At 41.9% G+C, this 24,780-nt stretch overlaps 1 protein-coding gene across 3 annotated transcripts in view; it reads right to left on the bottom strand.

The window, feature by feature from the left end:
- LOC140185675 (catenin alpha-3-like) overlaps positions 1-24,780 on the bottom strand; it is a 1,719,142-nt gene that overhangs the window by 553,456 nt on the left and 1,140,906 nt on the right. For all 3 annotated transcript variants that reach the window (XM_072239175.1, XM_072239176.1, XM_072239177.1), the window contains one exon: positions 9,389-9,481. In XM_072239175.1, coding sequence (XP_072095276.1) covers positions 9,389-9,481 — 93 coding nt within the window. The remainder of the gene's footprint in view (positions 1-9,388; positions 9,482-24,780) is intronic.

The raw sequence follows: 24,780 nt of genomic DNA, 5'->3' as shown, positions 1-24,780 counted from the left end.
CTATCCTTTCTTCGGTCACCCATGTGCTTATCTAAGAGTTTCTTAAATGTCCCCAATGTATCCACCTCGACTGCCATCCCTGGCAGTTTGTTCCCCCCACTCCCCACTCTCACTTCCTTCCAATCACCTTGAAATGATGCCCTCGTACTATCCACAAATGAAAAAAACTCTCTGGTTGTCACTCAATCCATGTCTTTTATTATCTTATCTATCAAGTCATCTCTCATCCTCTTTTGCTGCAGAGAGAAAAGCCCAGCTCCTTCACAAGACATGCTGTCTAAATCAGGCAGCATCCTGGTAAATCTTCTCTGCAAAGATATAGGGTTATTGAAACATTAATTATTTCTCACTCAACAAATGCTGCCTGACTGTTGAGTGCTCCTGCTTTTGTATGGAATATCTTACACTCTTCCATCACTTTGAGAGACTGCAGTAGTGGTAGAGCAGTTCCTGAAGCCACCACATATACAGATAACATCTTTAATAACTGTCAACTAACATGACCACCTCTGAGAAATTCACCAAGACACTGCAGGAATTGCTTCAAACAGCACATTCACTTGCATTTAACATCTATTGATTCCTCTTTAATTAAAAGCCTAGTCGAGATTTGTTACAAAAGACAAATTGACTTACACCTGAATTAAAATAAATTAACTGCATTAAGCTGAGATGACAAGTCTTTGCACGTAACCACAAGAGATTCTGCAGATGCCTGAGCAACACACGCAAAATGCTGGAGGAACTCAATCTTTCAGGCGGTGTCTATGAAGGGGAATAAACAGTTGACAATTTGGGATGAGACCCTGCATCAGCGTTGCTATTTTGCACACTGCTTTGCTATGCTGCTTCACATACAAAATTTCCCAAGAACTCTCCGGATCAACATAAATAAATAAATCTATTTGTATGCTGTCTTTGACCACTGCAACAGTATTTCTGAGGTCAGCTCATCGAGTCCATGGTCTGTGACATAGTGCACTGAAATGCAAGTATGGAAGATCCTCTCTTTTTACCTGAACAGCTGAGTGCCTCCCCCATTTTCTGTTTTCATTTCACATTTCGATATGCTTTTCAAAAATTTACATAAAAATCCGTATCCGGCAGCATACAGTATATTTCAATTAAATACAGCAGCTTCACACTAAATAAGCAACAGCAAATCTGCTGTAAATATTTTACATGTTGAGGCAACATTTATGGAGTGAGAAGCACAGCTAACATTAAAGTTACTGAATTTTCAATTGTGTTTTCAGCACTTGCCTTTACTATTTGCAGTTTTTCTATTTTTCGTATTTTGATAAAGCCTGATCCATAAAAGTTCAGCAGAGAAGCTATCATATAGCTGGACAATTGCCTACTCTACACTACACTGATTCAGTTTGTAGAGTCATACAATCACAGAACATTACAGAACAGAAACAGGCCCTTCAGCCCGTCTAGTTTGTGCCAAACTGTAAACCTGCCCAGTCACATTATTGAAACCAATCCTGCATCTACCACTTTCACTGGCAGCTTGTTCTACACGCTCACCACGCTGAGTAAGGAAGATCCCCTCATGTTCCCCTTAAATATTTCACCTTTCACCCTTAACACATGATCTCCAGTTTTAGCCTCATCCAACCTCAGTGGAAAAGGCCTACTTGCATTTACCCTAGCTATACCTCTCATCACTTTGTATACCTCCACCAAATCTCCCCTCGTTCTTCTATGCTCCTGGGAATACCTGTTAAGTCCTAATCTATTCAACCTTTCCTTATAACTTATTTCCTCAAGTTCCAGCAACATCCTCGTAAATTTTCTCTATACTCTTTCAATCTTATTGATATCATTCCTGTAGGTAGGTGGTCAGAACTGTACACAATACTCCAAAGTAGGCCTTACCAACGTCGACATAACGTCCCAACTCCAGTACTCAATACTTTGATTTATGAACGACAATGTGCCAAAAGCTCTCTTTACAACTCTATCTACCCATGATGCCACTTTCAAGGAATTATGGATCTGTATTCTCAGATCCCTCTGATCTATTTTGCTCCTCAGTGTCTTAAGTATTCACGATGTAAACTCCACCCTGGTGTGTCCTCCCAAAGAGCAACAGCTCACTCTTAGAACATAGAACAGTGCAGCAGAGGAATAGATCACTTGGCTTATTATGTTGTGCTGAACCAGCCAAAAAGCAAATCTACAAATCTAAAACACCTAGTACTAATCCCTCCTACTTACACAATGTTCATATACTTCCATCTTCTTTACATCCATGTGCCTAACCAAATGTCTTTTAAAAACCTCTAATGTATTTGCCTTTGCCACCATACCAGACAGCACATTCCAGGCATCCACCACTCTCTGAGTAAAAAATTTACTCCTCACATCCCCCTCTCACCTTCAATGCATGCACTCTTGTATTAGACATTTCAATCCTGGGAAACAGATACATCCTCTCTACTCTATCTATGCCTCTCATAATCTTTTAACCCTCTATCAGATCTCCCCTCAGCCTCTGGTGCTCCAGAGAAGACAACTCAAGTTTATCTCGCCTCTCATGTGCACGTACTCTAAACCAGGCAGCATACTGCACCCTCTCCAAAGCCTCAACATCCTTCCTATAGTGGGGCGACCAGAAATGTATTCTTGTCTGCATTAAATTCCATTTGCCATTTTTCAGCCCACTTTCATCCTTGAATAGAAGCCTAACTACCTCATCAGCATACTCTGTATTTGGTACATTTACTACTCGTGTTTCATACTGTTTTCCCTGTGGCTTGATTAACAACAGACATCCTCAGAATAGCACGGAAGTGCTTTTGCTGTATTCTGTATAACTTGTTTGTGTTTTGTTTTCCCATCCCTTTGTACCTCCGATTTTGAATTTTCTCCCTGTATAGAAAATAACCTCTATTCCTTCCACCAAAGTACATGACCATACATTTCCCTACACTAGATTCCCTCTACCACTCCTTTGCCCATTCTCCCAATGTGTCCAACTCCTTCTGCAAACTCTCTGCTTCCTCAGTTCTCTCTACGCCTCCACCTAGCTTCATATTGTTTGCAGACTTATCCACAAAGCCATCAATTCCATCATCCAATCCATTGACATATCGTGTGAAAAGAAGGCCCTTTTGTTTTCGCTCTTTGTCACCTGCCAGTCAGCCAATCTTCTATCCGTAATAGTATGTTTCCTGTGACACCATAGGCTCTAATCTTGTTAAGCACCTTGTGAAAGGCCTTCTGAAAATCCACGTAAGCAACATCTACTGACTCTCCTTTGTCTATCCTGCCTGTTATTTCCTTAAAGAATTCCAACAAATTTTTCATGCAATATTTCCCTTTAAGAATACCATGCTGACTTTGGCCAAATTTATCATATATGCATGTACAGTATGCTAATGACGATCAACTTGAACAGGAGGGGGATTGGATGTGAATGGTGATTATGGAGATCAGAATGCATCCATATGCCTGATGCTACACAGCATGTCCCAGACACCGGCATAGTGAGACGTGTGCAGATTGGGTTGGTGGAGTGGGTATTACAGGGAGATGCATCAGTCAGGAATGGGCTGGGGAGGCAGGGGCGGGGGGAAGGGACAGGTAAAGTGAGGACTAATTCCTCGTTCAATTTCTTTGGCTCTTCAACTCTCTTTCTTCCTAGACTCATAGAGTTATGGAAGACTACGGCACAGAAGATGATCCTTTGGCTCAATTAGTCCATGCTATTAATCTGCCTAGTCCTATCGATCTGCACTCAGATCATAGCCCTCCACACTTCTCCCATCTATGTACTTATTCAAACTTCTTTTAAATTTTGAAATCAAACCTGTATCTACCACTTCCACTGTCAGCTCTTATCACACTTTCACCATCCTCTGAGTGAAGAAGTTCCCACTCAGATTCCACTTAAACATTTCACATTTCACCCATAACCCACGACCTTTAGTTCTAGAAGCATGCAACCTCATTGGACAAAGCCTATTTGTATTTACCCTATCTATACCTTTCATAATTTTGAATACATAGATCAAATCCCTCCCCCTCATTCTCCCCCTCTCCAGGGAATGGGTGCCATGGTAGCTTAGCAGTTAGAGTGACGCTATCACAGCTCAGGGCCTACTGTAGTTCAGAGTTCAATTCCAGTGCTGTTCTGTAAGGAGTCTCTTTCTGTATGCCCTCCCCGTGAAATATATGGGTTTTCCCCAGGTGCTCCGGTTTCCTCCCACAATCCAAAATGTACCGGGAAGGTTAACTGGTCACTGTAAGTTGTCCTGTGATTATTTTAGGGTTAATCGGGGTTGTGGGGTTTCTGGGGTGGCATTGCTCAAAGGGTCAGAAGGGCCTTCTCCACGTTGTATCACTAAATAAATATAAATTAAATAAATAAAGTGCTAAACTATTCAACCTTTCCCATAATGCAGATCTTCAAATCCTGTCAACATCCTTGTACACTTCACTCTTTTCATCTTGTTGATCACTTTCCTCTAGGTCGTTGTTCACAACTGCACACATTTACTCCAAATCAGGCCTCAGCACCATCATATACAACTTAACATCCCATCTTCTGTACTCAATACTCAAGGCTTTTTTTCAAGAAACCCATTTCTGACAAAGCCTTTGGTCATTTAATTTATCCCCTCAGTCAAATTTTGCTTGATGAAACTCCTGTAAGGCGACTTGGAATATTTTACAATGATAAAGCTGCCACATGAATGAGAGTTATGCAGAAATGATTCACAATGATGTTGCTGGGACAGGAGGGTTTTATTTATAAGGAGAGACTGAGTTGGCTCAGACTCTTTCCCTCGAGCGAAGGAGGTTGAGGGATGACCTTATAAAGGTTTATAAGATCACAAGGAGCATAGATTAGGATGAATTGTCACAGTCTTTTTTATTATTTTTATTGAGCTACAGCATGGAATGGACCCTTTGATCCCCAACAATCCACCGATTTAATGCTAGCCGTAATTTTACTATGACCATTTAACCTAACCAACCTACCAACCAGTAGGTATTTGGACTGTGGAGGAAACCCACGTGGTCACGGGGAGAACGTACAAACTCCTTACAGGTAGCATTGGGAATTGAACCTGGGTCGTCTGTACTGTAAAGTGTTGTGCTAGCCACTACACTACCCCACAGTGGGGAGTGCAAAACCAGAGGGTAGAGGTTTAGAATGAGGAGGGAAAGATCTAAAGGGAAACTTTCACACAAAGGGTGGTGGGTATATGGAATGAGCTGCCTTAGGAAATAGTAGAAGGTGGTAAAATTACAATATTTAAAAGACAGTTGGACAGATGCAGGAATCGCCACGGTAACATGGCGCTATCACAGCTTGTGGCGTTCGGAGTTCAATTCTGGTGCCATCTGTAAGGAGTTACAAGTTCTCCCCATGAACCACGTGGGTTTCCTCCGAGTGCTCTGGTTTCCTCCAACAATCCAAAGACGTACCAGTTAGTAGGTTGATTGGTCATTGTCAATTGTCCTGTGATTGGGTGAATGTTAAACGAGTGGATTGCTGGGCGATGCAGCTTGTTGGGCCATAAAGATCTACTCCATGCTGTAACTCTCTATTTATTGAGAAGAGCGTGGCCAAATGCAGGCAAATAGCACTGTCACAGATCAGAGTGGACTAGTTTGTCCAAAGGGCCTGTTTCCAAGCTGTAAAACTCCATGACCCAATAACTCTTGTTGTCATCACCTCATTGTCATCGATGTTTGTAGGATCAACACTGAATACAAGAAAAAATACAGATAGAGCACATGAGATAAAGATTTTAGGTGTTACTGTGCAGATTTACGGCCAACATGGAGGTGCAAGAGATTAAAATGGTGGGATTTGGGCTGAATTAATAGCACTATTCTGTTTTAGTTACAGATAGAGCAAGTCTCCATTTAATTGGAACTCTGAAGACAGTTTTACCTCCTTACATGGTGGTCTTGGAGGATGTTCATTGGAGAGCCATAAGGATTGTCAGATTAATGAGGTTTAAGGATTTTGGATAAATTTATGTTGCACTGGCAGAAATCTTTGGATAACCTGCTAGAAGTCTACAAAATAATTGAAGAAATGAATACTATCACAGCTGAGATATTTTTGCAGTTTAACAGTGTGAGAGGTACTAGATAACATGAAACACTAAAACTGATCATATAGATTTTGCTAATGCTTGTAACGATCAGCTTTATTTGTCACGTGTACATCAAAACCTCGAAACATACAATTCAATGCATCATTTGCATCAAATCAAATCAGTGAGAATTGTGCTGAGCAGCCCACTAGTTCTACCAAGCTTCTGGTACCATTAGCGTGCCTGCTACTCACTAACCCTAACTGTAAGTCTTTGGAACGTGGGTGAAAACTGGAGCACCCAGAAGAAACCCACGCTGTCACAGGGAGAACGTGCTAACACCTTACAGACAGCAGTGGGAATCGAACCGTAATCTTACTGCTGGCATTGTAAAGCATTGTGCTAACTGTGACACTACTGTGCAGACCTATAGAATGTACAACGAAGGAGGTTACCTAAGATTACAATGGGATCTTAATCAACTAGGCTAGTGAGCTGAGGAATGGCTGGTGAGTTTAATTCAGATCAGGGTGAAGTGTTGCATTTTGGTATACAGCTAGCACAGTGAATGGTAGGGGTCTGGGGAGTGTTGTAGAACAGTGGGTACATGGTTCTTTGAAAATGGCAACACAAATTGTTAGGGTGGGGAAAGAAGGCATTTGGCATGCTTGCCTTCCCCAGCCGGGATATTTTCAGTACAGGTCTTGGGATGTTATGTAACAGTTTAAACACAAAAGATTAAAGATTAACTAATCATTTTCGCATCGAAACATACAGTGTCAAATCAAATCAGCAACGATTCTGCTAAGCAACCCACAAGTGTCACTGTGCTTCCAGTGTCAACAAAGCATGCCCATAACACACTAACCCTTGACTGTGGGAGGAAACCAGAGCACCCGGAGGAAATCTACGCGACCTTGGGGAGAACAGACAAACTCCTTACGGACAGCAGTGGGAATCGAACCCTGATCTTAGCTGGTGCAGTAAAGTGATTGCATTAACTGCTATGCCACGATGCAGTTGTACAAGACATTAGTAAGTCTACAATAGACAATACATACTGTCCTTGTTGCTGTGCTGTATGTAGGATGTCATTAAACCAGAAAGGGTGCAGAGCAGAATTAAGTGGAATTTACTGGAATTTTTAAGTGGAATTTAAGTGTAATTTTTGTAGTGGTTATGAGTGATAAGGAGAGGCTAGGTAGGCTAGGAACTTTTTCCCTGAAGGGATCTTATGGAGGTTTATATAATCATGAGGGCTTTGCTTGTTTCGGCAGCCGGGGTGAGGTCGAAGATGCTCGGCAGAGGATGGCACTCGGGAGGCTATATCAGAGGGTCTGGTCGGAAGCTCGAAGTTTTCGGATGGACGGACTTGGTGTCGGCTGTGGTCAGGTGCTTCCAATGCATCGGCAGTTGTTGATGCCTGGAGGTTTACGGCAGGGAGTTTCTCCCTTTTGCTGCCTGCTATCGGCGACTCGGGAGCCGATCGGGACTTAAGACCTTTTTTTTACCGTGCCCATGGTCTGCTCTTCATCAAATTATGGTATTGCTTTGCACTGCTGTAACTATATGTTATAATTATGTGGTTCTGTCAGTGTTAGTCTTTGGTTTGTCCTGATTTTCTGTGATATCACTCTGGAGGAACATTGTATCATTTCTTAATGCATGTATGCATTTCTAAATGACGATAAACAAGGACTGAGTGTTCTCATAATCTAATCTAATCTAATCACAGTCTTTTCCTCAGGGAAGTACAAAACCAAAGGACATAGATTTAGGTGAGAGGGGAAAGGTTTAAAAGGGACCTGTGGGTCAACTTCATTGCACAAAAGATGGTGAGTAGAATGAGATGCCAGAGGAAATGGCAGAGGTGGATACAATTGTAACACCTGAACAGGTACATGAACAGAAAAGGTTTAGAGCAGGCATTCCAAACCTGGGGTCCACAGACCCCTCGGTTAATGGCAGCGGTGCCTGGCATAAAAAAGGTTCAGAACTGAATCCCTGGTTTAGAGGGATATGGGCCAAATGCTGGCAAATGGGACAAGTTCAGCTAGGCAGCTTGGTTGATGAGGATGATCTGGGCTGAAGGGCCTGTGTTCATACTATATAGCTGTATGATTGCACGAGGTTAATCTATGCACATCTGACAGCAGATGGGTTCATTCTCAGGAGTCATTTTTACCAGAGAGTAATTAAACTCTGGGATGCATCAATGCTGTTTTGACGTGTTGACTCATTTCAAGGGGAAGCTGGTCTGGTTCCGAATGTAAATGAGTTTTTCTTAGCCACTTTCCTCATATTAGATCCCTTTCACTGGGTTTCAATAAGTCAAAATGCCTGCGACTACATCATCAAAACGAGAACTTATTAAAACTCAAATATAGCTTTCGACCTTTAGTCCTAACAAAAGAGCAAACAGAATTGCCCCATATTACCTACTGGGGTCTATGTAGCCAGGGCATCAAAGGGTATGGGGAGAAGGTAGGGGAGTGGGGGTGGCTGGAAGAATTGGATCAGCCCATGATTGAATGGTGGAGCAGACTCGATGGGCCGAATGGCCCAGTTCTGCTCCTATATGTTATGGTCTTGTGTACCTCCTGGCATTGCTCTAAGCTCAGCAGAGAGGAGGGAGATATATTCTCTGCAGAAGTAAGTGGCCTCAGCTGGATCTACAGTAGAAGCATGGAGAGAGAATAAAACCGGACAGATCTCACTGATGATTGGTGACCGCTGACTGTGGGTGGACGATGATGAGATCTAGATCAAGTTCACCTGTAATCTTCCTTGTCTGATAGCCTATCTATTGCCCACACTTATGTGCACTCAATCAGTGTTTGAAATCCAATCAGCCTTCTAGGATCATGGGGTTCAGAGCATGGAAACTGCCATCTTTCACTGCCCAGATAAAATGGGAAAGAGCCAGTTGCACCAATGAAAGAGCGAAAGGTTCTCCATCAGTATTGGTCAAGAATGTCCCCACATTCAACATTGCTGACGACAAGAAAATAACTATTAGACCACTACCTCACTGTTGTTTGTGATGATTGCATGAATTACTGCCTATACCTGACAACAGTTCAGAAATTCTGAGGATAGAAATGTGCCTCGTTCCATGCAAGTTCTTCAGGCTGCAACGTCACAAATGAGCAATAACCTTGAAAAAGACGATAATGAAGAACTACAGTAGAATGTAACAAGAGTACAGGATGAAATTGGAGAAGGTAGATTGTAAGATGACCTAATCATTGCTGGTCTTAGTTGCTTCTTTTGAAGATTTTTCAGCTTCCATGAATAACGTTCAGATATTTCATGTTCCCTACCTGTGGACACAGGGTCTCGATGCGCTGTTCTGCCATTTGAATAATATTGATTCCTCCTTTGTTGGTTGACATTGAGCAAGCAAGGTTAGCCACCTGCAAAATCAAAAGAGGCAAGTCACCCAGCCAATCTCACAAAATAGCCATTGGCATAAATATTTAACATATTACATATTTGAAGGGTTTAACTAATTAGAATTCTACTCAAATACTAGTACGTGTATGTAAATCAGTCTATCCCAAGCTTGCTAAAACATAATGCCACATTTATATTATATAGTATTTACATTCAGAATTATCCAAGGGAGCCTCAGGGTTACTGGGCCATTTTTAGTCTGACCTGACTAAACTATTAAAGCAAGACACAAATGTTCTCCCTGCATCCAGAGGTAACCTTGAAGAGAGAAATATTTTAACTCCTGGCTAAAGAGAGAAATTTACCATGTCTCACCTTCCTGATGGCTATGTTCTCTACATGTCACCACTTTCCTGACAGGTGAATGATCTCCCTAACTGATCACTGATCTCTGTATTGATACCAACCCAGGAATGGCCCATCTCTCAAGCCCTGGGAGCCTTGAAGCAAAAGTGTGCTGAACTAAAGCTAGTTTGAAAAGCTGCTTGGATCTGCACTCATAGATCAAGTCAGTGCAACCACAGCTTTAATGTTCAGCAATATATGAACCCAAACCTCTCATCTCCAACCCACATCCTCCCTTCATTCCCTCATTCTTTCTAATTCCCTCTCTGTGTTTTTCACACTTCCTCGGACTGTTCATAAATTTTCATTGCTGCAAACTTTCTGAATCCAATATATCACAGTCTGATCGTGGTGTTTTGTCAGTAATTCAGGAGCCATGAATTTCAATTACACCACAGCAGTCTGAGAATTCTGTTTGAACAAAAATCTGCAAACAAAATGCAGCGATTAATAAAAGTGACAATGATGGCATTAGAATCCAATAACATTTAGGGAAAGAAAATTTGTCTCCTCTGACCTAAGTGTTACATCAATACCAATCAAGGTCCATGGATCAAGGATCAACATTATTCACCATATACAATTACATGTATTGGGAATTTGCTGTGGTGTGCTGGTGTGACATGCAACATTCAAGAATTATAAAGAATTATATAAAATATAAAGTTGAAGTTAAAATACAAATATGGAATAAATACATCAATGCCAGCATATGCCTACAAAGTAAACAGCATCATAAAGAAATGGTTTAAAATGTTTACAGTGCAGTGACGAATGTAATTGATAACTAACTGCTCACTGGAATGGCCCTAGCCAAGTGCTAGCCTTGCATTTGATATACCTCCTGAGAAGGAACTTTAAAAAGTATTCAACATCATATGTGCTGCACATACGAATTGCTAACGTCCTGCTTCTACTCCTTCCTTCATTTTTTTGCAGTACAAGCGTGTGACGATTCAGGCCTGCATTTAGTCCCCATCTCTGGAGAAGATGATCTATGACGTCAGGGTGTTGAAGATGCAGCCACAGTGCTGGAATGTAGGGAAATGTGAGATTCTGATTGAGCAACGATGAATGAGTTATTTCCTGCCATGGTAGCATTTGGTGGCCAAGTCATTGGGTAGACTTAGAGCAGAGGTTGATAGGTTCTTGATTAGTAAGGGTGTCAAAGGTTATGGAGAGAAGGTAGGACAATGGGGTTGAGAGGGTTAATAAATCAACCTTGATGGAATGAAGGGGCAGACTTGAAGGGATGAATGGCCTAATTCTGCTCCAATATCTCATGTTCTTGAGGTACTTGTTGCTATCACGCACAAGTTGACCTTATTCTGGACAGTGCAGGTTACAGATCAATTGTAGCAATGTATTTGGTGGGTGCTAGGTGGTACAGCCAGAGTACGTCTTTAGTTGAAGAAATTAATGATTAGGGTTTGGAGGTGTGCAAAACACAGGCCATCATGTAAACACAAGAGATTCTGTAGATGCTGGATACCAGAGTTACATACAAATTGCTGAAGGAACTCAGCAGGTCAGGCAGCATAACGAAACGATGTTTTGGGCTGAAACCCTTCATCAGGACTGGAAAGAGGGTTGTGGGGGTGGGGAAGGACAGTAGATAACCCCTCTTACTCTTCTCCTCATCTGTCTATCACCTCCCCATAGTGCCCCTCCTTCTTCCCTTTCTGCCATGGACCACTGTCCTCTCCGATCTGATTCCCTCTTTAGCCCATTTCTTTTCTCAACGTAATCTCCCAGCTCCTCACTTCATCCCCCCCACCCACACATCCATCTCTCTCCTCACCTGGCTTCACCTATCACCTGCCAGCTTGTACTCCTTCCTTTCCCTGTCCCCTTCTTATTCTGGCTTCTTCCTTTCCAGTCCAGATGAAGGCTTTTGGCCCAAAATATTAACTGTTCATTCCCATCCATAAATGCTACCTGACCTTCCAAGGTCCTCCATCATTCTGTGTGTTAATCGGGCCATTACACTGTGGATTACCTTTAGGAACCTGGTTACCTGGAGCTGCAAGAAAGCGGCACTAACTGTGCCACCTATTTTATGAGCTAATTCTGTATTTCTACAGACAGAAAATATGATCTACTAAACGGTAGCAGTGAGCAGGGTGCTGGCGTGGGGAAGGGTTGGGTAGGTTTCTACTAGTGGTTTTGTGCAGGGTCGGTGCGAGTGGTATTCAATGGTGGTGCTCAGGGGCAACAGCTGGTAGCTGGGGGATTGATGGTGAAGAGAGGTGGGATTAACAGTCTGATTACTGTGGAGTTTCTGCTGTTTGGTAGCTCAGTGGGTTCAGGAGATAGATACCATACTGAATCTTCCTGCTCGACGAGTGATGCCATGGGTTTCAATCCTGCCTGTTTGTCCTGCCTTTTGCGATTACCGGGAAGTGGGCCCAGCAAAAGTGAACCCAGTATGAAGGTAAAACATGAGCTAGAATACTAGAATAACTTAAGGTTAAGTCAAGCAGCTTCATTATATTTTAAAATGATTAATCCTCTTCCTGTGAGTGGATTAGTTGTCTGATCCTTGTCTCAGTAAGGTAGGTAAGCTTTATGTATGTCTGATACAAAAAAAAGGAATACAATAGAATTTATGAAAATAAAAGTAGACAAAAATAAAGACTGACAAACAATGTGCAAAGGAAGACAAATACTGAGAACACGCTTTGTAGAGTCCTTGAAAATGAGTCTGTAGGTTGTGGAATCAGTTCAGAGTTGAGGTAAGTGAAGTTATCTAGGAAGGTTCAGGAGCCTGATGGTTGTAGGTTATTAACTGTTCCTGAACCTAGTGGTGTGGGTCCTAAGGTTTCTGCACCTCCTTCCCAGTGGTAGTAGCGCGAAGAGAGCACGGCCTGGATGGTGGTGGTTCTTGATGATGGATGCTACTTTCCTGCAGTTGTTGTCCTTTTAAATGTGCTTAATGGTAGGGTGGGTTTTGCCTGCGATGGTCTAAACTCTCTCCACCCCCTTTTTTCTGTTCAGGGCATTCAGAAGTTATCCAGAACGTTCAGAGCAGTGGTGGCTGTACTGGGGTTTATGTTTACATCAGAACTCCAAACCAGGGTATAGACATGGGAGCAGAATTAGGCTATTTGGCCCATCCATTCTGCCCCACCATTCAATCATGGCTGAACAACTGATCCGTGCTGAGTGTAGATTTATTAGGAGAAGGAAGCAACAGGGAAGAGAGGGGAGGGTGGGAATGGGTTATCTGTGCTCTTAGAAAACTTCCTTACAAAATTCGAGGCATTCTCTGCCAGCTCTCAGAACAATCCTATTCCCTCCACTAAATTTCTCTGTAACCTGTTCTCCCCATATATTCTTCAACTGCTTCTAGACAGAAGTTGAGGTAAAGGCTGAACCCAGATCTCCGGCACTGTGCATCAACAGTTCAGTTAGCCAAACCATGATGCCAGCACTCAATTTTGATAGACCCCCATGCTCATGACAGACAGAGGCCAACTGACTGGCCAGGACTTGCTGACTGGCAACAGGCTGAGCTACCATCTGCTCCAGGAGGGAGAGGGGAAGGGAAGGTGATCTACTGTTGTGACCTGGGGGCTGGGCAGAAAGGGGAACTGCTGGATGTTGTCAGGATAATAGAAGGTAAATTGTGTTGCTGGTGCAGGAGCTGGATTTTAAGTGTTGAGAGAGATGCAACAGAGGAGAAGGGCATACAAAGGGTAGCATAGAGCCACAATGGTAGAGATGCCACCTGGGTTCAATCCTGACAACTTTGCTACTTTCTGTGTGGAGTTTGCACGCGCTCCATGAATAAATCACGTTCCTCCTCCTCTCCCTCCCTCAGCCAGATGCTATTATTCATTATCCCAATCATCGCCAGAAATACCATTTGATTCTCAATTCTTCCACTCCAGAAGGCTAGTCAGAACAGGATCAGAAGCAGAAGTGAAGGAACTCAGCAGGCCAGGCGGCATCTATGGAGGGGAATAAACGGTTAGTGTTTTGGGCAGAGACCCTTCATCAGGACCCTGGATTTCCAGCATCTCCACGACCTCTTGTGCTCAGTAAAAGATTGTAACTTGTTTTTTTTTCATGCATCCAAAGACATGTGGACCAGTAAATTAATTTTTTGTTGCAAAAAATTAACTTACTGGTCCACATGTCTTTGTTTAGATGGGCAGTAGAACTATAGGGAAAATTTGGAGAATAAATTACAAGGAAAATTAATGTGGGGTGGGCATTGTCCTATGAGCTGGCATAGACTTGATGGGCTAAATGTCCTCCTTCCATATTGTAAGGAAATATGGAAATATAGAAAGAGGGGCAGCTAATTTCCAGCCTCAGGAGAGAAATGATTATTGCCCTGACACAGGTTTGTGTGGCCAACTCTGGCTAGTGTATGGTGTGAAAGGAGCCCAGAGTGTTTCCATTCCCTGTCCTTTTAAACCTGAACCAACACAGAGGAAAGTTCCGAACAACAGATGGAACAAACATAAAAAATGAATCAAGCTTGTTGAACTATCTGTTTAATGAAGCAGAGAAAAAATAAACATTGCTTTTGGATGAGAGATGAGAGTGCTAAAGTCTGTTGCTTGCAATCATTCTGGTGTTACATGCTGCCTCTTTTTGCAAGAGGAGATGTCTGTAACGGAAGGAGACCCGTTTTTTTAAAACAAAACCTCTCTGGCTACTTGTTAAATTTTCTCCACACTGGATTTTGCCAGGCAGAAGCATAATTGTAATGACATATACAAGCAGGGACTATGAGTAGGCCATTCGACCTTTTGACCTTGCTCCACCATTTAATAAACTCAAGAGATTCTGCAGATGCTGAAAATCCATAACAGCACAGACAAGATGCTTAAGGAACTCAGTAGGTCAGACAACATCTATGGAGAAGAATAAATACAGTATTCAATGTTTTGGGTCAAGACCTTTCACGACTGTTTAATAAGGTCTGATTTGATTGTAACCTCAACTCTGCACCCCTGTCTACCTGCACTAACCTTTCATCCCCTTGTACTCCATGTACTCCAGCTTAAACAAATTCAAAGTCTGTGCTTCCTTTGAAGAAGAGCATTCCAAATACTCCTGGCTCTCTGAAAGTTTTTAAAAAATCATCTCATCTCTATTTTACATGCATGATCCCTTATTTTTAGAGATCCCTAGTTCTAGATTCTTTCACCATTCAGGATCTCTTAGAGTCTTGTATGCTTCAATCAAATCCCTTCTTCTCTTTGACACTCTAGTGGATACAAGTCTAGCCTTTCCTCATATGACAATTCACCCGCTCCAAGTTCTGTAAACCAGTAAACCACCGCCTCCAAAGCATTAAGAGCTTTCCTTAAATAAATGGACAAATATACTTCAGAAGTGATCTCATGAATAAACTACATAACTGATGCTTATAAATGTCAGAATCAGGTTTAGTATCACTGGTACATGTCATGAAATTTGTTAACTTTGCGGCAGCAGTACAATGCAGTACAGGATAATATGGAAAAAAAACTGAGTTACAGTATGTATATAGATAGATAGATAGATATAGATATTTCATAGTTCAGAAAATAATAATGTGAAAAACAGAAATAAATAAAAATTAAGTAGTGAGGTGTTGTTCGTGGGTTCAATGTCCATTTAGAAATCAGGCTTCTGTGTCTCCTTCCTGATGGTAGCAATGAGAAGAGAGCATGTTCTGGGTGATGGGGTCCTTACTGATGGATGCTGCCTTCCTGAGGCACTGTTCCTTGAAGATGTCTTGGATACTATGGAGGCTAGTACCCATCATGGAGCTGACTAAATTTAAAACTTTCTGCAACTTACTTCGATCCTGTGCGGTAGCCCCCTTCTTCCCCCCCCCATACCAGATGGTGATGAAGCCGGTCAGAATGCTCTCCATTGTACATCTGTAGAAGTTTTCAAGTGTTTGTGGTGATAAACCAAATCTCCTCAAACTCCTAATGAAATATAGCCAGTTTTTTCTTCTTCATAGCTGCATTGATACGTTGCGTCCAAGTTAGCTCCTCAAAGATACTGACACCCAGGAACTGGAACATCAGCTTACTTAATCATCAACAGCATAGAATACACTGAGAGTCCAGCAGGTGGACTGGCCATGCAGAACGATTGAACAATGCTCATGTTCATTCTCTGTATCTTCCCCCCACATTCATGTATTATTTTCCTTTACCCCATATATATATATATAAAATCAATATAATGTGTTCTATTCACCTCAATCCAGCTCCCAATTCTTGTGAATATTTGAGCAAAAGAATCACGGACTAGATGAGTCTATGAGAGGGGTGCTGGCACATTGATTCTCCCACTGTCTGTCTGGAAGAGGAATTGTTACCCAAACTTGGCCCACACAATCCTCATAGCTCTCTCAAGCATTTATGAACTTTGAAAGTTACATCTGTTCCTGCTAATCTGTCAGGCTATGACTTCCACTCCCAATGATTGGCAAGGTAAAAGGTTTTCCTCATATCAGCTCTGACAATTCTGCCAGTTGCCAGAAATCCAGACCTTTTCAATCTCCACCTTTAAACCCCAGATCTTTTCTTGGCTCTACATGCCATAAATCAGACTATTAGACCTCCTGGAAACTGCATGGAGGACATCTGGGTGTTAAGAGTTTGCAAAGAAACTTCCTTGCATCTTGGAATAACTGAATTTTTTTTTGTGTGAGAACAAATCACGTATTATCTTTTTAGAATGCTTCACGAGGAACACTGATGCAAGGAAATAAATGACAACAATGAGTGATTGGGGTGTAACTTTAGTGCCAAGGTTAATAGGGCCACTATTATAGCAACAAAGCTGATCGAAATTCTATCCTTTAAATGACTGAAGAGCAATTAAGCCAGAGTAGTGAAAATTAAAAAAAACCTGCAGATGTTAAAATTGTGTAAAAAGAACAGAAAATGCTGGAAGCTCTCAGCAGGTCATGCAGCATGGTGCCTCTCCTGCTGCTATATAGATATCGAACACTACACCACAGTATAGGCCCTTCAGCCCACAATGATGTGCTGATCTTTTAACCTATATTAACATCAATCTAACCCATTTTTCCTACATAGCCCTCCACATTTCTATTATCCACATGCTTAATGTATCTGCCCCAACCATCACCCCTGGCAGGGTGTTCCACACACCCACCACTTCCTGTGTGAAAATCTATGACACTCCTCCCATATTTTCCTCCTTAAATTTATGCCCCCATATATTAGCCATAAGACCATAAGACCATCAGATGTAGGAGCAGAAGTAGGCTATTCAGCCCATTGAGTCTGCTCCACCATTCAATCATGGGCTGATCCAATTCTAACAGTCATCCCCACTCCCCTGCTTTCATCCTATACCCTTTGATGCCCTGGCTAATCAAGAACCTATCTATCTCTGCCTTAAATACACCCAATGACATGGCCTCCACAGGCAACAAATTCCACAGATTTACCACCCTCTGACTGAAGTAATTTCTCCGCATCTCATTTCTTAAAGGATGTCCTTCAATCCTGAAGTTGTGTCCTTTTGTCCTGGAATCCCCTACCATGGCCATTTCTGTCCAGGGAAAAAGTCTTTGGCTATCTATTCAATCTATGTCTCATTCTATCTTGTTCTCCTCTATGAAATCCACTCTTATCCTCCTTCACTCCAAAGAGAAAAGTTCTAGACTCACTTAACTTATCCTCATTAGACATGCTCTCTATCCCTAGGGCAACCTTGTAAATCTCCACTGCGCCCTCTCTAAAGCTTCCACATCCCTCGTTCATGGGGAAGTGTCATTGAGAGGGGAGCAGTCAGTGCAGATGGAAGTGTGAAGGAGAGAAGGACAAAGAAAATGGTCCCTTTGAAATGTTTTAAGGGGAGTGAAAGTCTCTGAGTTTTACTGGTAGTGGAATCCTGTTAGAGCTGGTAGGAACTGTGAGAATGTGAAAACGCAAGGACTGGTGGTGTGGAAGTTGAGGACCGAGAGAAGTCACCAGCTTCTGACTGAATACAGAGGAATTTAGGGCATGATGGTGATATGGGCTGGGAGGGAGGTTGGATGCCAGGGAGCTGATAGTGATTGAGGGTTGGGCTGGTCAAGAGTTGGTAGGTAAAGGGAGTCCGTGAAGTCGGAAGTCGGGAATCATGAGTCAGCGGACTGGGTATAAGGAGCTGGGTATGGCTGAGGGGTTGGTGAGTAGGAGCAGGGGGTGATGATGGATGAAGACACATTACTGATCAGGTATTTGGGTTCCAGAGACCCATGTAAAAAGTTTAGGTTGTCAGCTGAAGGGGCTAGATTTACAGTGGCATGCAGAAGTTTGGGCATGCCGGTCAAAATTTCTGTTACTGTGAATGGTTAAGTGAGTAGAAGATGAGCTGATCTCTAAAAGTCATAAAGTTAAAGATGAAACATTCTTTTCAACATTTTAAGCAAGATTAGTGTATTATTTTTGTTTTGTACAGTTTTAGAGTGAAAAAAAGGAAAGGAGCACCATGTAAAAGTTTGGGCACCCCAAGAGATTTGAGCTCACAAGTAACTTTTACCAAGGTCTCAGACCTTAATAAGCTCGTTAGGGCTATGGCTTGTTCACAGTCATCTTTAGGAAAGGCCAGGTGATGCAAATTTCAAAGTTTTATAAATACCCTGACTCCTCAAACCTTGTCCCAAAAATCAACAGTCATGGGCTCCTCTAAGCAGCTGCCTAGTACTCGAAAAATTAAAATAAGTGATGCCCACAAAGCAGAAGGCTATAAGAAGATAGCAAAGTGTTTTCAGGGAGCTGTTTCCTCAGTTCGTAAAGTAATTAAGAAATGGCAGTTAACAGGAACGTTGAAGGTCAAGTTGAGATCTAGAAGACCTAGAAAAGTTTCCGAGAGAACTGCTCATAGGATTGCTAGAAAGGCAAATCAAAACCCTTCAGGAAGATTTAGCAGACTCTGGAGTGGTGGTGCACTGTTCTACTGTGCAGCGACACCTGCACAAATATGACCTTCATGGAAGAGTCATCAGAAGAAAACCTTTCCTGTATCCTCACCACAAAATTCAGTGTCAGAAGTTTGCAAGGGAACATCTAAACAAGCCTGATGCATTTTGGAAACAAATCCTGTATACTGATGAAGTTGAAATAGAACTTTTTGGCTGCAATGAGCAAAGGTATGTTTGAAGAAAAAAGAGTGCAGAATTTCATGAAAAGAACACCTCTCCAACTGTTAAGTATGTGGGTGGATCGATCACGCTTTGGGCTTGTGTTGCAGCCAGTGGCACGGGGAACATTTCACTGGTAGAGGGAAGAATGAATTCAATTAAATACCAGCAGATTCTGGAAGCAAACATCACACCGTCTGTAAAAAAGCTGAAGATGAAAAGAGGATGGCTTCTATAACAGGATAATGATCCTAAACACACCTCAAAATCCACAATGGACTACCTCAAGAGGTGCAAGCTGAAGGTTTTGCCATGGCCCTCACAGTCCCCCGACCTAAACATCATCGAGAATCTGTGGATAGACCTCAAGAGAGCAGTGCATGCAAGACGGCCCAAGAATCTCACAGATCTAGAAGCCTTTTGCAAGGAATAATGGGCAAAAATCCCCCAGACAAGAATCGAAAGACTCTTAGCTGGCTACAGAAAGCGTTTACAAGCTGTGGTATTTGCCAGAGGGGGTGTTACTAAGTACCGACCATGCAGGGTGCCCAAACTTTTGCTTCTGGCCCTTTCCCTTTTCTGTTATTTTGAAACTGTAGAAGATGGAAATAAAAAAGTAATCTTGCTTAAAATATTAAAGAAATGTGTCATCTTTAACTTTATGCCTTTTGGAAATCAGGTCATCTTTTATTCGCTTAGCTATTCACAGTAACAGAAATTTTGACCAGGAGTGCCCAAACTTTTACACACCACTGTAGACCTGTGTTCCATTGGACCTGGATGCAAAGGGATTTACCTTACGGGGGAATCTCTTTGTGCCCCAGTAATAAAACTGCTCTGTGGAACATGGTTGAGTTGCGGTAAAGAGTATTTGCAAAACTTTCAGTACCACGTTAAACTCAGCCAAAGATATTTTTCAGTCAGTGATTAATATTAGATCCCAGTTATATTAGTATTTCACCCTAAGGTGAAATACAAATAAGTATAAAGTATACTATATTCAAGTTAAACTGGAAAATGTTTTATTAAACAATAGAACCTACAAGTAATTTATTTTCTATATGCTGACCCCCAGGGGTTAGCAGTTAACTGCTCTACAGAACAAGTTTATAGAAGCTTCTCTGCACATATTTTACAATATATCTAGGAAGCAGTTAGTCACATGCTGGAATACTAAAAAAGGCTACATCCTCAATTTTACCTCGGCACAAAGACTGAATCATTGCACTGAAGGGGACAATATGGTAGGTCTAATCTCTGGGCGTTTGTTTTCTATTCCTTTGTCGACAGTATACCCATGCTGCCACTGACCTTTTTACCAAATTGGTGACAACTCTGCTAATAGGCCTCATGAGTAGTACATCAACAAGCAACTTTTGAAATTCTATATTCACATCAACTTGACTGCCCTCAGGCATCCTCCCTTTTACCTCTGTAAGTTGCTCAAATACATTTTGCCTCAACAAATCCATACAGTACTTTTTACTAGGTCCTGTTTTGACGAATGGCAGTAAATTTCCCATGCTTAACCTTTTCTGAAAGACTCCCCACGACCTGGTTGAACTAATTGGTTTGTAATGGTCAGTGTCTTCTCCTTGATAAGCACATTTGACATCCAGAAGTCCTGTATCCAATGGAAGATTGGGAGACTGTAGCCTGAAGCTTCACATTTTCTACCTTTATTTCTGAGAACAGAGACATTCAGTATTGAAACAGGCTATTCAGCCCAACACATACATAGTGTCCAGTGGGCGCCCTTTCTTCCAGATTCCCCCAATGGTCTTCCTTGCCTAGGCTTGCCTGTGCTTGTCTGCACACTTCTCCAATGCTGTCAGTGTCCCAGCTTCCACTACATCCCTCAGGCAATCATTCCGGATACTTCTCACCATCTGAATGAACGTGGTCCCCCTCAGGTTCTCTCCAAGTCTCTCATTCCTTCCCCTAAATCCACATCCACTAGTTTTATTCATCTCTGCCAATAAGTTACATCACTCAATCATGTCCTCTCTTAAATTCCTCTCCTCTAGTCCTAGACTCTGCAATCTCTCCTTATGACTGAAATGCTCCATTCCACGCAATATCCTGGTAAATATCCTCTGCGCCCTCTCCAGCACGATCATATCTTTCCGATAATGAGGCAACCAGAACTGCATGCAGTACTCCAGCTGAGCTCTGACCAATGTTTTATAAAGTTGCAGCATTACGTCCCTGTTCTTGTATTTAATGCATCGACCAATGACGTGCAGCATCACATTTGCCTTCTTCACCGCAGTATCTAACTCTACTCAATCTCAGGGATTTTTTGGATGTGTACGGCAAGGTCCTCTGTCCTTCGAAATTCCTTAGGATCATTAGTACTCTTAATTACCTCACATTTATCTGGAATAAACTCAATGGCGTGAAGATTTTGTTTTAATAACCCTATAGTGTTTTCCGGAAGGGACCTTTAGCAAAAGGAAGTTTGCAGGTTAGGTAGTGTCCACATGTTGTTTTCTGAGCCCAGTTCTATGTCATGGAAAAATACAAGTCCTGCAGTGATCTAAGCATTAACAACTCTGTACTTCACAGTAAATATTTTCTGTTTTTTTTCTGGTTTTCTTGCTCTATACACAACTATTGCATTTATTGTTTTCTAATTCCAACCAGTAGATGTCCTCAAGCATACTTTCTCTTTCCAACACTGTAATATGTTCTTTAATCAAGTGCGTTATACTTCATTTCCTTCCTGGATATTTGTCCTTTCCAGTTAATCACCCCCACATTCCCACATGAAGATTTGCCCCCCACCAACTCACTGACCACAGTAACTACACTTATCAGGTTAAACACATGCATTGAAAACTCAACTCAGACCTCTCTGTATTTTAATGTTCCACCAAATGCTCTATCACCCTCTCATATATTTAATGGCCTCAGTCTGGTATTCTATTATTTGTCACTTTTCTGAGCTCCAGACTTGACTTTACTAGTGGTCATATTCCCACTGTTTACATATTGTCCTTGTAAGATTCTTTTTCCTTCTTGTATTAATTTTCTGCAAAGCTGTCTAGGACTGTGAGAATTTGCAGAAACACCTATTATGAATTGAAGGCCACATCTCCACATGCCTCCCTCCCTGTAATGCAACATTGTCAGAAGTCTGAGGGGTGGCAGAGCCGGGTGGTGGAAACTAATTATTGTCTAACTTGTAGGCCGCTTATAAACCAATGGTTGGTGAACTATAACAGTGAGCAGCAGAGCCACTCTGATCAGAAAATCCCCAGCTAGTGCTCAGTTGGTGTTAGTGTTCTGGATGAAATGAGTTTGGAATCTTGCAACCTCTGAACAACACTCCGTACTGAAAATGCTTATGTATGTCAAATTGCCATTGCCAAAACCAATTACCAAAAAATGAAACCCATTTTTACCAACAGACACATTTCTATGACAACAAGGCTTAGGCTACTAAAATGTTACATCTGGTCAATCTTGCTGTATGCTTCCGAAACATGGACTATAACACCAGTACCCCAAAGAAACTTAGAGGCAACAGGAATGTGGTTTCTTAGAAGAATGTTGAAAATATCATATAGAGATAGGGTAACTAATGAGATGGTATTCCAATGTGCCCAGACAAAAAGATCTTTAATGAGAACATTAAATGAGAGGAAACTTAAATTCCTGGGCCATGTCATCAGAAAGGGATAAATAGAATGCCTTACATTACAAGGCCGTATGCCTGGGAAAAGCGGAAGAGGAAGGCAAAGAAGAAAATATATGGACACTGTGAAAGAACTAACAGATCTAAGTGTGCGAGATATCATCGACGCTGCATGGGATCGTTCGATGTGGAGAGCCATGATCGCCCAAGCATGTAACGTGCAAGGCACATGAAGAAGAAGATGTCGAATAAGCATTGGATGACCTTAAGCAGTTAACATTAATGAATATTCAATTTCTGCATTTTCATTACAACATCATTAATACTTTGTTTAATTTTACTTTATTCTGTTTAGAGATGCAGCAGGATAACGGTCCCCTATTGCTCAATGAGCTCGCACTGCCCGATTACTCCCATAAGGCCAATATATCATTTGGACTGTGGGATAAAGCAGAAGCACCCAGAGGAAACTCACTTTCTAATGGGGAGAACACACAAACTCCTTCCCGACAGAGTGGTATTGAACCTGGGTCCCTGGCGTTGTAATAGTGTTACATCAGCTGCTACGCTACCAGGTCACCCTAATCCCTCAGACTTATCTACTTTTTGTTATAAAAATAGCATGCTATTCTCTGCCAGAACCCAAGTAATTTAACACAGATAACAAACGGTACAGAACTCGACAGGCCACTTGGCCCATGATGTTGATACTAATTTATACTAAATGTTCTCCTGTGTCTCACCCATATCCCTCCACTCCCTTTATTTTCCTGTGTCTACCTAAAAGCCTCTTAAGCTCCACCAGACTGGCTGCTTCAACTACAACCCATAGTAACCCATTCCAGGCACCTTTATTTGGGAATCACACCAGTCCTCATCGAGGGATTGGTGGTGGAAAGGGTGAGCAGATTCAAGTTCCTGGGTGCCAACATCTCAGAGAATCTATGCTGGGCTCAACACATTGATACAATAATAAAGGCGGCACACCAATGACTATACTACAGGGGAGGTTTGGTATGCCACACAAAACTTTCTACAGATGTATGGTAGGTACAATTCTGATTGCTTGCATCGCTACCACATGACAGAGGCTGGAGAGTGTTGTAGAGTCAGCGTCCTCCATCCTGGGCACAGACCTCCACACCATCGAGGTCATCTTCATAAGGTGATAGCTCAGGAGGTATCAGCCAACAGTAAGGGCCATTGCCATCCAAGACATGTCTTCTTCATGTTTACTACCATCAGGGAGGAGGTATTGGAGCCCTAAAATGTTTTAGGAACAGCTTCTTCCTCTCTGCCATCTGATTCATGAATGACCCATAAATGCATGAACACTACCTCAGAATTCCTTTTTTGAATTATCACTCTTTTTGTAAAAATCTTGCCCTGCGCATCATCTTTCAACTTTTCCCCTCTAATTTTAAAAGCATGTCTTCTGGTGTTTAACTTTTCTATGCTGGGGAAAAGATTTTTTTCTCTTTACCCTATCTACGCCTCTCATAATTCAATAAAAAATCCTCTATTACGTTTCCCTCCAGAGAGCATAACCCAAGTTTGTCCAACCTATTCATTATAGCTCGTACCCTCTGATCCAGCAACCTGGTAAACCTCTTTTGAATCCTCTCCACAATCTTCACCTTGTGGAAGCAGAGGCAAGGCAAGGGTTAAGATACTGTTCTGGCAGAGACAGTGTGCAGACATTGTCCAGTCACCCATACTGAAGATCCTCTTTCTTTGAGCTTGAGACTCAAGGTCACCAGGCACTCCAAGGCAAGATAAGGAAGGATGTAAATCACTTACTGGCTGTTGGACAATTTTTTTTTTACTAATTCTAAGGTATTATTAACCATTACCATGTAGGTTTCATTGGTTATCAACACCTGAAAGTGTATTGTGATTGGTTCTTAGATACACAGATAGATAAGGAATTAGAAGGTGCACAAGGTTTCTTTCGCATCAATATCTATAAAAATTGACAATTATGTGCTGAAGTTTCAGAGCAGATTGGTGATGGGCTGAATTGTTCTCCTTATGAGAAAGTAAATAAAGTGTGATTGAGAAATGCTTGCAAGTTGTCAGGGTCCAGTTAATCGATGACTACAATATCTTTTCTATAATGGGGCAACCAAAACTGTACACAATATTGTGCCTCATAG

This window comes from Mobula birostris, chromosome 21 (genome assembly GCF_030028105.1).
Source record: "Mobula birostris isolate sMobBir1 chromosome 21, sMobBir1.hap1, whole genome shotgun sequence".
NCBI classification, from domain to species: domain Eukaryota; kingdom Metazoa; phylum Chordata; class Chondrichthyes; order Myliobatiformes; family Myliobatidae; genus Mobula; species Mobula birostris.
Note: the sequence above shows the minus strand (reverse complement) of the source record. Positions and strands in the feature narration are given on the sequence as shown.